Consider the following 16690-nt stretch of genomic DNA (forward strand, 5'->3'; position numbering starts at 1 on the left):
TATTACGGACTAACCTGTCTTCAGATCATTTCATAAAAAATCAATTTATTTAACCGGTATCGATCTGTTGCACTTAGGCCCCTTTTCCATTTCTCTTTCAGGTTGCTCTGACGCACTGTATGTTACCTCTGACTCCATTTCATGGCCTTTATATGTCTCTAAACGACCTTAGCTAATAGAGGAGGGGTCTCTTCATTATTATGGAAAGTTTTGACTTTTCTCACCTGTAGTGCAGTATTAATAGAGTAGTAGTGTAGATAGCCAGTATTGGCTATCTACACTAGTCATCTTTGTGGTCACCACATCCTATAACCAGTCTTCGGATTGGTGACTCAAGGTGATGGTTCAGAAATTAATAGATAATTCTGTTTTGCAACAAACGGTTTGGGGTACATATGTATCTTAATTTTGCCAAGCCTTCGACTTTTTCGCCTCTAGTAATAAAGTTAAAGACAAAATTTCTGTAAATAACGTGGGATGTCCTCTTTCTAATGAAGATTATGTCAATCTCCCTCCAGAGGTATTATAGATAATCTTGAACTGCCAGATATCGTAGCATAGAATGACATACAATACCTCGAGATTAAATATTTGCCGAAAAAAAGTGTTAAAGTGTCATTCTTCGCGTAAGTTTCCATGAAAATCCATTGTAGGTTCTCTCATCTCAACCTGTTAAAATTTAGATCAAATATTTATGGATAAATGAACATGTATTGTTCCTACTTAAATAAATTGGTGATTAATTGATTAACTTCAGTTGATATTTTTACGGTAAAGTGAGTCTCACAGCCCTGAGGATGATGGCCGAGTCGGGCATCGAAACGTCGGCAGTTATGCAGTTCCTGACCCGGTGGCGATCCCGAGAACTCTTCACTAACTGTGATGGCTATTACGAACGACGCGCCGTTTTCTGTCCACAGAAGATGGGAGTTAATATGTCTCATGTCATTGCCTCTGAAAGGAAAATACAGACTGGTCAAGTTGATTAGTATTTTTACAGATATTTCTAATAAGGTGGAATGATTAAATTGGATATTTTACTTGAAAAACCCTACGAATAAGTCAACTCATTTGATATGAATCGATATATATCGCTATATCAAGGCACCGTTAATATTTATTACCTTAATTACATAGTTACCTATATTTTAGGTATTTTTATAAATTTAGGAATAATAACAGTTGAAGATTTTTTATAGATACAGTTATGAACGTAATAATAACGCTAATGATTTGCGGCAATAGCAACTATCCAATTATTGCTGCAATCTATCGATACTGAAAGGACTGAATGGGACTGAAAGTCTGTGAAACAAATGAATATCAAATTTGTATTCTTTGCGGAGCTCGAAGTTACCAGATTATAATCGTCAGCGTATTCAATCGTGATTAATTGACCTGAGCTTTCATTCCTGTGAACGAGTTTCTTTTCGTAGGTTCTGCATATGTGTTGTGTCGTAAAATTTGTCAAGCGAACGGATTCATTGAAAACAGTCTTACCTGACTTGTTACCTGGTAGCGATTGATTGCCCGAGGGTCATATGCTTGAGCTGTGAATACTGACTCCTCATAATTTTCCGTCAAGATGCCGCTTCCTCTGTTGTTGGTAAGTCAGCAGTTACATGCTTAATTTCCTCCTCTCCAATCTGAAGATATTGTGTTGAAACTTAACGTAGTAAGCCTCTTATGCCACTTATAGTGGATGCATAGTTCACTCCTTTAGAGGTAAAGGCCATTGATAGCAACTGCTGCCCATTATTTACCTTGGCTTTGGCTATTTAGGATAGATTTAAGTAGAGTTGCGAATTACCGTGGCCATTTATTTAGTCTAAAATTTCATTTTTGGCATTTAGCATATGCAATAAGCAGGGGTACCCATCAAGGGCGCAGCTAGGAATTAAGGCTAGGGGGGTTTTGAGCGCAAAACACTGTGGTGTCTGAGGGTGTGGAATACCCGCCAGGGTAAGCGGGAGGTGCGGGGGCCCTCCCCTCGAAAATTTTTCGGATAAATGGTTGAAAATGGTGAGTTTTACGGCCTTCTGAGGAATATTTTATCAAAGTTTACACTTTTCTCTAAGTAATATTAATCCAATTAAGTGAAATGCATTAAATTTAAAAATTGTCTGAGCTATGGGGGGTGTGGTTTACCCCCCAAAACCCCCCCTCGCTGCGCCACTGGTACCCGTCACCTACAATAATGAAGGCGGGCACATATCCAGGCTTTGGGGTATTCAGCCTTTCATCAGGAAATTTTTTTTTCCTTTAGGGCGACTACCCACAGTACATTGATGAGGAGACCTCTAGAGGGCGGCACTTACCCTCTAGCACTCCGTTTTTCGATGTAGTTACATTTTATAATGTCTCCAAATAACTCGGAATGCGAATTGAACTGTCAGCGTTAAGCAAATGAAATATAAGTATAGCTTTCTTAATTAAAATCGTGGTTTTCTGATATGTGTGATAATTGGTAGCAATACATCAGTATAGTCAACCCACATACCACAGAAGCTCCCCCTGAAGGAATTTTCTGGCTACTTGCCTGGCTGTTGCCACATTGGCTCTTCCTGCCAGTATTAAACCCCAGATTATTTATTTTCCCCTCAAAATTCTCTCCCTGTGGATGGCTCTGCAGTCTTTCCTGACATTTGTTTTTCAAATCAAACATCAAATTTATACTTCTGATATTGCAATGCCAATTTCCTCATCAAAAGTCACACCTGATTATTTTAATGCCCTTTTGTATCTTCTAATATTATGAAGGCATGTATGAATTCTACCGATTAAGGTTGATTTCCAAGGAATACAGTGGCGAATCTATGGGAGGGGGACTGAGGGGACAATAGCTCTCCCCCACCATTGGATCGAAACGCACTAGATAAAATCGAAATTTTTGGAGGTTACCACTTTGTTACATACATGGATGTACCCAGAATCAAAACTAGGGGAGGGCAAAACCGTGGTCGTTCAATTTGTAACTCTTTTGAACAGAAAAGGTTAATGAAAGAAAAATTTTAAGGAAATGATGTCAGCAATTTAGTAGTTTTTATAATTATTTGCTTGAAATAATATTGATTTTTATTTTAGTTCCATATATTATTATTTAGTTCCATACATTCCTTATACTAATATCCTTTTTCTTCAAAAGGAAAATATGTACATAATTTTTGTGTTGAACCAATATTATTTTCGCTTCTAGGGCGGCAGTTGTCCCCTCCTGCCCCCCTAGCTGTGTATGCCAATGACTTTGTACAAGAGTATTTAGTTATATTTTCCAATATATATTTACCTACACTAACAAACTGAAGTACAAATTAGCTCTAAACTTATGCACTATTTTACACCCTCTTGGTATGTTACAATCCAGTGGCAGATCCAAAGAGGGGCCTAGTGGGGCTAGAGCCCCCCCCTTGGGTATCCAATTTACACTAGATAGAATGGTAATTTTGTTCTGACCTCCACTTCTGCTGTGAGGTTACACCCCACCAGTAGCGGATACAGAAAACACTCAAGGGGGGGGGGGGTGCAAAGGATATTTTTAGCTACCTACACTTTTATCGTAATGAAAAATAATCAAGTTACTGCAAAGTTTAAGAAAGTTTTAATTAAACTAATAATACGCATATACCAGACAATGCCATTCTATGATTAAAAAAATGTTGCAATTGTGGATCTGTAATGTTGGCAATGGAGGAGGCCCCGCAAGAGTGGGGGGATTGGGCCCCCCATTTGTATCCCACAGCACCCCACTGGTTCCACCACTGATGGAGTATTTAAGAAGCATTCTTGCAGCCTCCCCTTCATGTACGTCCCTCTTCAATTCAAAATTGTAATTGTAATTAACAAGGCCTAATTGTAATTAATAAGACCTAATTGTAATTGTAATTAATAAGGCCTAATTGTAATTGCAATTAATAAGGCCTAATTCCATTCGTTCTAACAAAAAATCCTATTCCCTTCCCTCCTCCCCTCCATTTACTCAACATACTACCCTCTAACATTGTTTTCAACGTCCCCTCCCCGCTAAGTACTCGCTCCATCCATACCTTCTTCTCCTATGTATCTCACCTAGAGGTTGCCTCTCCTCAACTACCATGTCCAGCACATCTTTGTTCCTCCTCCTCTCCATCCACTTCACCTTCTCCATTCTTCTCCACACCCACATCTCAAACGTCTTTAGTCTTCTCTTGTCCTCCTTCATTAACGGACACACACAAAATTGATTTCTGTATTCTTTTCTCATCATTTCCTTTAAGTGTCCATGTTTCATACTTTCAGGCACTGCTCTCTCATAAGACTCTTCAGTAGCCATTTATTTGAACTCATAAATAGTGATTCTCTCATCAGCTCTTTCATATTCATGAATGCCTCCTTTACTACCCCAATTTTCTTCAATATCTTTACTACTGTATTTTTTTCCTCTAATGTGCTCTCCATGTAAATGAAGTGCTCATTCAGTCATAGTAATGCAGTCTTAATATTGTTAGTTGGAGTCCTTAATTTCTTCCTCTGCTGAGCTAGTTCTCTGATACTCTTTGCTAGGGCTAGTTTTAAAAGTGGCACTAAGTTACCAGACACTGTGTATAAGATGACCCCAAACTTTTTAGAAGATTTTCCTGGGTATAAAGCTGTCTTATACCCTGAAATATGCAGTAATTTTTGTTAAACATATTAATTAAACCATCATCCCAATGTTTATAGTCACTCACAAATCATCATTTGGTACCTAAGTCATGGTGATATTCCACCAAGGGTAAAGCCACTTTCATGGCAGCGTCTGCTGTTTCATTTCCCAATACCATTTGTCTTGGATCCATGCGAAAGGTATTCCAATTCCTTTTAAATGAGATTATTATGAATATTTAATAAATTATTTATAATGTGAATTCTCATGCAAGGGTAGGGAGATGACCTAAGGACAAGACATGATTATCCTCCTCCCTAGCCAGACATCCGAATCCTTGCCTGTATGCTTAGTTCACTTGGCTCACAATCGCGTCATTTTGATGGCTGTATATCTGTGTGTATGGCTGTATGTATCTTGGAAAAAATGTGGCTACAGCTGCACTATTATAGGTATCTGGGGACAGTGGCGCAGTGAGGGACAGGTTTTGGGGGATTAACCCCTCCCAGAGCTTATAGAATTTTTTAAGTTCAATCCATTTTACTTTACTGGATTAGTATTACTCATAGAATATGTTAGGATTAATCAAATTCCCCTCAGAAAGCTGTGAAACTCACCATTTTGAACCATTAATCTTAAAATTTTTCTGGAGGAGGGCCCCCGCAACTCCCACTACCCTGGCGGGTATGCAATACCCCACACTCCTAGGTATTGGTTGCGCCTAAAACCCCCCTAGCCTTAATTCTCAGCTGCACCCCTGTCTGGTGATGATACTGCACAAAAACCCATCATTTATTCTACCATATCCTTTCTTTACTTGCACTACTCACAGGCATCGTGATATGTTAATAATGTGAACATTATTTTGATAAAACAATGAATTTAAAAATATGGGAAAATATACTGGTAATTGCCTTCTTAAAATTCAAGCATAAAATACGAAGAATTATATGATTTTGAGTAATATAGTGAATGTGTTTTAACATCCATTCTTGCATTATGAGTTGTTCAAATACCTATTGGTGATTTACCCATTAATTTGAGTTAGCTAAATTTACATTCTTACTATGAAGACTAGATACTGATTACACTGTACTACATATTTAGTGAAGTCAGTAATTCTCCTTGTGAATTTTTAAAAATCTTTCTGTATTAAGAGCTGCATTTTCTTCTTCACGAGATTTGGTATCTAGGTCGCGTCCGTGTTGAGGAGCAGTTCACATCTTTTTCTCATGTTCCAGACAAAGTTCTACAATTTATATTGTTGCTTTTGGGGCCCTGAAACCAGTGGCATAGCGAGGGCAGGTCCAGGGGGTTTTTATCCCCTCTAATATATAAAAACACAGTTATGTACTTTGCTTCATAAAAGGAAACAAGATATTGAAAAATAAAGAATTTGCAAAAGATTTCTTTGAAAGGTGAAGTTTTTTTGATTATTAAAATTGTTAAAATTAGTTTAAAACCCTCTACTTAGTACTCCATTTTTCCTAAATTTTCTCCTCTGGTTTTGGACTCCCCCACCAGAATGAAATTCCTGGCTATGCCACTGCCTGAGACATTGGCAATGTCACATGAGAAGATACGCAGCGTTTAACTTAGCATAGGAAATCCTGTAGCTTACATTTATTGAAGTTTTAATGCTTCAGCTGCAGAAAACGTTAGTACAATTGTACAGGTGACTATGACGAAAAAGAATGCTTGACCATCTCTTCTCCCAGCTCCCTCAGGTCTTCTTTGTTATCTTTATGACCAAAACTCTTACTTTTAAGAATGGGACACATGACAACCCTCCCTTCTTGCCCAAACTAGTCCATCCCTCATTTTTAAGTGGTTGCATTCAATTCCCTTGCAGTGCACGACTGTACTTCCATTATCTTCTGACTGTGCTCTGAAGACTGGATACAAGGTATTAGGTGCGAGGAAGAGTTTTAACCATTATGAATGTATATTGTCATATTTCCTTCGTGTTTCGTATCAAGTTAAACAGAAATGGATTACATATTTTTTTGTTTTGTAGATTTTGGCTGATGAAAAAATTATACCAAATTATCCGAAATTCAAAAATTCTGCCTCGTAGTGGATGTATTCCTCCCCACGGACTCTCTGGAAAGGGTCAGGAGGGGATTACAAGGTTTTTTTTTAACCTTTTCTACTCCTCCCAACAGAAAATAGGCTAAGGCCTCCTTGGCAAAATGTCTTGCACAGAATACAAGACGTGCAATCTAACTACTGTAGCTGAAGAGTTAATAGTGTTGTTACATATGAAGAAGAAATGAATTTTGAGTATAGAAATATTTTTAATATCTTAACAGCATTCATTAGTTTTGTTCACAAATGGCTTATCTAGCTTTACTCTTCCAGGCTGGAATCACTTAGGTGTAGGTATTTCTGTTAGAAAACCAGTAAGTTTAGGGAGAGCTTTAATGAAGTTCATGGACTCATTTGATAATCTTTATTCAAGAACAATTTACCTTAATGTATGACCATCTTATTTTATCGTTTTTCTGGATTTTTCTTTGAAATAGTTTGGATCTCTGAAGACTGCAGTCTGCTACAGCACACACAAAGTTTAATCAACAATGCCACTCAATATAAAATCAGAAGATCCAAAATTATGAGATTTATTACTTTTTGAGAGGGATTGTGATAGCTAAATTGAATTTCAAATACATTTGCGGTGATTTTCTTTGGCATCATTTGAAGGTAATTAACATAAAGACATTAAGTAAACAATTGACTTTATTCACACAACATTAACAGCTGAATGTACATTGCAAGGCAGATTAGGTGTTGAATTGCGAAACAGTCCTACTACATCCAGTGTGGTACATCATTTAGGTTTATTGCTAGGCATGTGATTATTTATATGTATATGAATATTTACATAACCATTGAAAATAGTTTGTGATTCAATTCAATGCGACAACAAATCATAGCAAAAATATGTGGAAAGAAAATCATAGTGCAATTTTCAAATATGTAAGTCCCTAGCTTAAAAATTATTGATAATGCATTCAAAATTTCAGAAATAATTATGGATTTAAACATATATGAAATAAGAATAAATAAACAAGCAAAGAGGCTGTTATTTAGATACTTTTGAATTCAAATGTATCTACTAATTTTTATTGAACACATGTTAGCCTGTGCTCTTATTTTTTAATTTATGATGACTAGAAAGAACACACTATTTAAGTACAATGGCATTTATCATGTGCGGACTTCTGATAAATTTAGGAACTTGGAAGTAGTATCCATGATAAACCATTGCTGATGAGTGGCTTGTTTGAGAAATGCCATCCATGATATATAATTTGAAAAGGGGAAGTCTTCCACAGTCTCCAAAATATAAATTTAAATATCATTATAACCCATGAAATGATATATGTGACATTCATTCTTCTCTCCTACAAGAGATACTTGTTGAGAAACCTCATTGATATTTTTCCTATTATTACAGCTTTGTTCATAATAAATTAACTGTTGTTAAATATGGCTTATTACATGGGCAAAATTGTGTCGCTTCTGTGTCAGTAACGAAGCCCGTTGCACATAAATATTTTTTAAAACTCATCTGTTTGAGTTATGATATGCTTCTATCCTGTGTTAGCATATGCTTCTCATAGGTACATCATGCATCTAATATAATTCACAACTCATTATGCATGCTTTATACAAAAATACCATATTTGCAGTCATTTTCTTATTAGGAGTCATTTATTCTTCCTCTTACTCTCTTGCTCTCTTTGGACATCCCAGGATAGCGTCAGTTACTTTGAAATTCTTTCTTGGTACTTATAAGTTCTTTCCATTGCTGGAAACAACCATAGTTTTGAATTTTTGAAATCAGAACTCACTTTCTCCCAAAACCTCAGCCATTATGCGCCTGAAGCTGTAGCTCTGCGCTATTTTTTCTTCTGAACCAATTGAGTTCACCTGAAAGATAAATACAGTGTGTTCATTGGGGGTAATAGTAGCAAAGGAAGGTAATTTAGCTTACTTGTTTGTATTAAATTCAGCATTCCCCTCGACCACATTTGTTGGTACCATCATAAGTATCATTTTCCTTCTTTGATTGATAACGTAGGCATGAGATTACTGATCCAAATACATACTTATTTTAACAAATATTTTAACAATTATTTTCAATATCATGGATAATGTTAGGCACGATGTGGTGGAAGTTCTTAACAGAAGTAAAATTGGACATTACAACAGTACTTGATAATGTTGTTTGTAGCAATGAAACGTGTAGTGCCAAAAATAAAACTCAGTGGAAATATTGCAATGTCCAATATTACTTATGCAATCATTATGCCAAATCCTTACTCTTGTGAGTTTTGCCCAATCAAATTGTGAGCTCCTGATGAGCATGCTGAAAGTTTAATGCATTTGCTCCTGCTAAAACTAAGTCATCCTCTGAGTGGCAGTTGCAAATAAAGGAGCTAATAATTGATGCCAATAGGGTGGTTTCCTATTATTTTTTTATTGCCTAAATCGAAAGATTATTACTCCTGGAGTATGTATTTCATGCTTTTAGACTTTTAAATGACGATATCTATTTTTCGAGATTAAATGGAAAGTGAAAATTTTCAAGTGTGCAAAAATGCGACTGCTAAGTATTAATGCTGGGAAAAGCCCATGTGAAGTACATATTTCTGGTTCTCGCTGCCACCGTGTGAGGTGACCTTGGGGCAAGGCTTTGAGCACAGCTACAATGCAGGCTGCTAGCAGGTAGCAGAGTACCCAGGTAGCAAGTAGTGCTTGGCTTAAATAAGCATTATTACCTAATACCCTATCAAATGAAGGAAACTTTTCGACCTTAGGCAATTTTAATAGGTGATTACTAAGGCATGTTTCCCTGAGCTCTGTGCCTCATGCATGCATTGGTAATCTCAGACGATGTAAAACTCCTATCTACTCTTATAGCATCTAGGTCCCTGTGACGTCAGGTGGAGTGGCATCGCATGGCCGCCAAACTGGCCTTTTTCAAATGTGGTTAATGTTGACCATTAACATTTTTCTAAACTGGAATGTCTAAAACCAAATAATTTTAATGCAATGAATACACCAATGGTGGGTAACGAATCGAAATCAATGCCTTTCATTTTCTTTGATGAAGGAAACGACCCTATTGTATTCCTCCAGATGGAGTTCAATAGAGAAAAGACATTTACTAAGAGGAAACTGATATTGGCAATTTTTTCACCCTACTATAGATAAAAAATAAATATTTTTAATCTTTGAAAAGTATCTTGAATACCTTGATGAGTAAAAATTTTTTTATTTTTGAAATCCCTGTTTCTCCTTCATTTGCTTACCATTGGAAAATTCTATAATGAGCTGTGAGCGAAAGCTGTCTTGTACCAGCAAATAATTTTTTTTCTGAGAAACCTCAACTTTGACCAAAATTTCAGATGGCCTGTTAAGCTGCCCAAAAATTTTGGGTGCAAATAGAAAATTGGCAATCTATGAAAAGATTTGAATTTTATGAGTAATGATCGTCACATTGGTCAGCTAGAAAGTTGATTTTCCCAGAGAGGTGCCTGAATAACATTCTGGTGAATTACAGGCGAAATCAAGCACTGCATGTTATATTGATATTTTCTAAATGTTAAATTGTGATTTAAGCTATGTATTCTGAAAATTAATTACATCTCTCCTACTTTTTCCCTGTTACTCAAGGGCGTAACCAGCATCAAAACTAGGGTGGGGGGGAGGGGGGCAATCCATGGTTGTTCAAGTTGTAAAATGTTAGCACAGAAAATGTTAATGAAACCAACTTCTAAGAAAATTATTACAGTGATCATTTGTTTTTAAAATGATTTGCTTGAAAAAATTATCTTTATTTTAGCTGCATTCTTTATGCTATTATCGCTTTTCGTGGATTTAGAGAAAGTTTGTTGAAAACTTTTGTTTCCATCCAGTTCTGAATTTGCTACTAGGGGGGGGAGGACAGCTGCCCCCCTCCACCCCCCACTGTGTACGCCCATGCTGTTACTACTGAAAATCAACCTCAATACCGTAGATTGTAACCAATTTTCATTTCTCACCTTAGCATTCGGTACCACCTTGTGAGGCTGGGGTTGACTGTGAGCTTGTGGCGCTGGTGGCTGGGGCCTTGCCTTTGGAGGTGGGACCGCTCCCGGTTGGAACACCTTGGGCTGAACGGGGCTCACTTCGGCCGCTGGACCTGATGGCTCAGTGATGCCCAGCTCTTCCTCCTTCAGTGCTTTGTATGCCTCTGACTTGAGAGGGTCAAATACTGGAGGTGGCTTGGGGCTGCACATTTTCAGAGGTAGGCCACAAGGTATATTCCCATTTTTTTTTCAGGGTTCCACAGGGGTTGGTGGCGGAGAGAGGTGGTTGTTTGAGAGCAACAGAAAAAGAGACGGTATTCGTTTTTGTTTGTGTTCGTATTCTCATGCATGATGAATTTTTTAAAAAATCAATTTTTTATTTATGATTGAATGCATGACATGCCGTAGAGAATTAGATTTTATGAAATAAGCATTTTTATCACATTTTTTTCATTCCCAGGTTTTCATTTTGCATTCATTAAATTCATGTGTGAAAAAAAGATACATCAGTAGCGTATCATTTTAATTTTTATTAGTATTTAAGCATTAAAAATTAATTATTATCAATTTAAGCAGTATTACAATAATGTTTAGTGAGAAGTAAAAAAAAGCATGTAAGGTGATATTTGAATATGTTGAGAAATGGTGGGGAAATGAAGTTTGAATCAGTTCACTCAGAAGTAGTAGGTAATTATATGAGAATGTATAAAACAAGTAAAAAATAATTATCATCGATACGGGTTTATTTATAAAAAAAAAGAAAATCATGGTGAAGGGAGAAGTAAACCTCGTGAATTAGTTGGTATGTTTGGATGTCATTGGCAGCGAAGATAGGAGGCACATGACAGCATGTACAGATTCAGTTGGTAGATATTATGCAATGGTTTGGGTAACCAATTTGTACCAGCATGGAATTTTATTTTACAATAATTCACATGATGTAACTCAGGGTTAACATTCCATTGAAATTGTATCACATTTCGTGCAGAAAATTCCAAGCACAGGTGAAATATATGGGGCAGTAGGTTAGAGTGAATTCATGTTAATCTCAGAGCAATGGTTTTTATTGGGATACGATCATGGTAGTTTGTGAATTTTTTCAAGGGCACAAACAACAATTTTGGTAATTAGAAGTGGCGTGTGTATGATGGACCAGGTTTGGGAGATTGTGTTTGTTGTTTTTGTACGTCGATTTTTTGTTTGAGAAAAGAGAGATCAATGAATATGCTAAATTAGTTGTGCAGAAAATGTCCCCTACAAAAGTTATCACTTCGAGGTGATAGACCACTAGTGGTCAAGATATGCTCTACACCATCGAAGGGAGAACTTTGGTAGGGTGTTTCAAGGAATGAAAACATTATAAAGATTGAAGCAAATAAGAAGGTTTCATATTCAAAAGATAATGAAATTAAAATAAGCTTAAAAATCTACCTACTGCTTAAAACAATCCAATTAGCAAGTATGAATTGTATATTTCATGGTGACTTGGCGAAGTATGTTTTGTACTTATGAAAAGATTAATTGAGCATAGTAATACAAGGAATTATCTACTTGATATTTAGACATTAGAGAGGACTGTAAGAGGTTTTCATACAGCATTGTTACTCTAATATCCATTAGATACAAGGTTTTTAATGTGCAGCATAGGCTACTAAAACAGGCGTCTACCAAATTTTCTACTGAGAATATGTAGCTTAAAACATAGTTTTAAGGAAAACACAAACTTTATGAAAACATGTATACATAGTGAGAAATAGTCATTAACTGATTGTTAAAAAGATACTCTTTTGATAATTAACTTAAGTCTTGTTGTTTTAAATACAAATCATTGATTAAGATGATAACACCATACCTACAGGACCTTTGAACCACTCATAGAAAAGGACATGCATTCACTTTGAAATGACTGAGGTCTATATTTTGGGAAACCACCATGACAATTCAGTCATTTTTGAGCATTTATTCACATTTTGTTACTTTAACATTTGCCCAATTGGTCGTAAGTTTTAATGCCTTCTTCTCATTAATGGAACACCGCTTATGGTAAATAGTTGCAAGATGATATGACCTTCCTAATGTGACTTAATGACATTTCTAGGCTCAAACCTGGATTCTAGTCATAAATATAGTCTTTTTTGACAGTTGAGGATGATATTAATCTTCTGCTTACCTAACAAAATAGCTATAATTATTGCATCCATAGTGCATCATTAATTTACCACCCTTTAAGTGTCCGTCTGCTTTCCCTGGGTTAATGAGGTTCTTGGGACTCACCCAGCGTTATTTATGGTAAAATATAGAGATATTATTATTGCAAAGTTGTGATGTAAATGCTAAGCTGTGGCAATTTTTTAAATAATTAGTCCATGGTGGCATCGCCAGCTAAAAGGCCTATTGCAGCAAATGGAGTAAGTTTTAGGTATTAGTATTACACTGATAACTGTCACTAGTCAGTGCACTTATGGGCTTGTAATTTTTTTAATAGGCAGCAGCTTTCAACTTGCTTCACATGCTCAGTGCTTCCTTTGAGATACTCTGAAGCTAAAAATAATCAAGGAGAGGGTAATGACAAATTCTCTTCCCTGCTTTTGTTCCACTGTTGACTGTTTCACAAAGACTGGAATTCTCAGTATCCCCTCTTCACTTGCATGACTGAGGAAACTACTTAGTTAAGAATAGGTTGCCATGGACTTCAATACAGTTTATTTGAATACAAATGAAAGTCATGGCTATATGGCCTGTTCTTCTTCATTCACAGCTTTTGACCTTTATTTAATACTGGAGCTTTGAAAATATTTTTCTCTGGTTGTCACTGAAAAAGTCCCTGATGGGTCATTTTTGATGGAACCTACAATTAGGTGCAATTTCTCATTAACGAAAGTTCATAAATTAAATTCTGAATTAATTCTCATTGTTGAAAGCTGTTTTTAAGTGTTACAAAAAGCCAGCCAACCAGACCTTGCTCCCTTCTGGAGAGTGAAACCCATAAATAATATTGTTTTCAAAATACTGTATCATATTACTGAAATTAGGCCTTTTTTGATTTGAATGATATCATTATTGATCTTTAATTGATTATATTTGCCCATTTCATCATATTTAGTATGAGAGAGATATTGGGCTTAAAAATTTTGAGAGAGAATGTATTTTAACCAAAGCGTAAAAATAATTAAAGTTGACTTTATATGAAACATGATTTTATTTACTTAATTCAGGAGTTTGTTAATTGTAACGTATACTTTTTAGGTTTGTTGACAGCTCGAAAATGGAAGAGTCAGATAGCATAATTGATAGTTGCTAATTAGTACCCTGAGAATATATCTTCAGATAGCATATGAAAGTAATAAATGAATGTGTTTGGCGGATAAGCTTCACAGATTGTTAGTTAGTCAGCGACAGTTTTGAAATCCATCCTACTTAAAGCATTAATATGGAAAGTTTTCAAAAGGAATGCATCAGAAGAAAAAAATAAACAAAATACAAATGTTACCCTCAGATAAATAGAAAATAAAATAAAGATAAATACATAGAAAATGAACATAATGAAATAATGGAGCTGTTAATTTAATTGCTGTTAGCTTATTAATGTTTCCCACAGGCAAATTTTTTCATGCCTAGACAATCATTTGTCACCACTTGCCTCATCTTTGTTGGTGGAGATAGCGGCTGATGTGATCCTCTTGCCATTTTCCTGCAGAGCGCATTAATCATTGATATTTATTTTACTATTCTTGGAAGTCAATGTGAACAGTTCTCATTGACAATTACATTACAGAAGAAAAGCTGTTCACATTAAATACTTTTCTATCTAATGCAGAATAAAACAACTTTTTTCAGGTGCCATTGCTGTATTTAATCCTAACAAAGTATAACTACATTCAATAAATGAAATTAGGTAATCCAGTATTATGTTTCAAAAACTTGATAGGTCAAAATTCAAAAATATTGTTGGAATCATGTAGTTTTTGAAGTTATTCATTCCTTGTTGGTAAAGGTGATTTACTACAGACTTTAAAATGGCAATTGGAACTCTGTGAACAAAGTGATTTATTGATAGCATATGCTATTCTGTCACATAGGTGCCATTGTTAGTCATTATTATTTGCGTGGAGTGTGGCTTTGAATAATTACAATTAGGTACTTAGTGTAAACATTTGCATTGAAAGTATATTCATTGTAGCTTGATAGCCTTGCATGGTGGGTATCTAAATGAATATGTATATGAAATAGCCTTGACAATTGTACTATTCCATTGCTAACCATTTATTCTCCTAGGACGCAAAGACATGACTATTTTCTCCAACTGAACATATTTCTACTGCATATATTCTTATCTCATAATCAAATATGATATTTCAAACTAATGCTTGCCATGTGTATTGGACATATATCTTATATATTTTCTCCAGTATGTAGCATAATCCTGGATTAAAAGCCCTTTTATGCCAAGCATAGTGGTTCTGATAACTGGGATGATATATTACGGTTGAGTTTTATGGAATTGATTAGTGGCCATGAAATATCATGGCATCAGACCTGAACAGGCTTCTAGTCAGAAAATTATTCAGGGGTGCTTTGTTGGTAAGCAGGTAGCCTACACTATTATTTGCAATATTTTGTTTATCTTGCAATTTGCAAACATCGGAAAACCATTAATTTCATTAACTCAGCTACATATTTTGTTTTAATAACAGTTTTTATTTTTTTGCCAAATATCAAATTTTCTGTTTGCGATCAATGAATTTAAATACCTCTTGCTATTCACTGTGGCTGGTGCTCCAAAGTTGATGGAATTCGAGTAAGGTCACTGGAGAAGAGTTTTGTTGGAAATGTTAATCTATGTAGTTTTAAACCTGATTCATTTTGTCTTTGCATAGTGTAATTAACTTGTTTAAAGTAAAATTGTGCAGTTTCATTTTTATTTTCAAACACTCCCAGTTTTGCTAATGAATGAAATGTATATGTACCCTACTAGCAGACCACATGGCAATGCTTGGGAAAGATAGTACCCACAGAAGTGGGAAATTTTAAATTTTGAATTCATGTTTACATACCAGGGTTTTTAGGCACGCTGAACACCAAACAATGGAAGATACGATTTCTGTGTAACGTGCACGGGATTGGTTAATACTTCTCTCCACAACATTGATTGCTGTGTGTGCCCATACGTGCGTTGACCAAAAACGTCTTGTGAACTCATCATCATCATCATAATTCAACAATCCTAAGATTGGTTTGACGTAGCTCTCCATTTCTCTCTCCTATCCGCTAATCTTTTCATAGCTACATATTTCTTCTCTTTTACATCCTTTATAACCTGTCCTATATAACTCATTCGGGGCCCTTTTTCCCTTCCACTTGTCCTTCAACGATTGTCTTCATCAGACCATCGTGCCTCAAAATGTGGCCAACTAAGTTGTCCCTTCTTCTGCATAAGGTTTTTAGGAGGTTTCTCTTCTCTCCCACTCTTCTTAGCACTTCCTCGTTACTCACGCGGTCAATCCTTTTTATCTTCATCATTCTTTCGGTAGCACCATTCATTTTGTCTTTGCATAGTGTAGGTAATTAACTTGTTTAAAGTAAAATTGTGCAGTTTCACAAACTGAACTCATACCCTATAAAAAGTTTGCACAGACAAGATGAATAGGTAAGTGTCCATTGAGTTATGTTCTCCCTTTGATAGTGTGAAGAGGTGTACCTACCCGACAGGATGTCCGACCACAGAATTTGAATGATGTGACATAACAAATGGTAATGGGAAAATGATCCAAAGGACCCATTGAATGCAACTGAAAGTGGTGCTATAGGGTTTAGGAGTACGAGATGCATCTTTGTACTATCTTTGGTTGCAATCCATGCAGCCATATGGAAACTCATAGCGGACAGACAAAGAGACATCCTCTTTTATATAAATATGTAGGTGTACGTCTCGTGTTGCTTTAATTAAATTAGCAAAATCCTGGAAAAGTTGGATATATGCTCAATGTTC

At 35.9% G+C, this 16690-nt stretch overlaps 1 protein-coding gene across 4 annotated transcripts in view; it reads right to left on the minus strand.

Moving 5' to 3' along the window:
* Nucleotides 1–7342: 7342 nt before the first annotated feature.
* The window catches only part of LOC124161125 (proteoglycan 4), a 132891-nt gene continuing 123543 nt past the window's right edge, over nt 7343–16690 (minus strand). For 2 of the 4 annotated variants that reach the window (XM_046537349.1, XM_046537347.1), the window contains exons 7-9: nt 14342–14392; nt 10675–10903; nt 7343–8557 (exon numbers count right to left, since the gene is read on the minus strand). In XM_046537349.1, the coding sequence (XP_046393305.1) occupies nt 8468–8557; nt 10675–10903; nt 14342–14392 (370 nt within the window). In that variant the 3' untranslated portion in view covers nt 7343–8467. Of the gene's footprint in view, nt 8558–10674; nt 10904–10956; nt 11929–14341; nt 14393–16690 lie in introns of those variants that run through there. The other 2 variants (XM_046537348.1, XM_046537350.1) reach the window with 2 other exon arrangements.

Source organism: Ischnura elegans, chromosome 6 (genome assembly GCF_921293095.1).
Source record: "Ischnura elegans chromosome 6, ioIscEleg1.1, whole genome shotgun sequence".
NCBI lineage: Eukaryota > Metazoa > Arthropoda > Insecta > Odonata > Coenagrionidae > Ischnura > Ischnura elegans.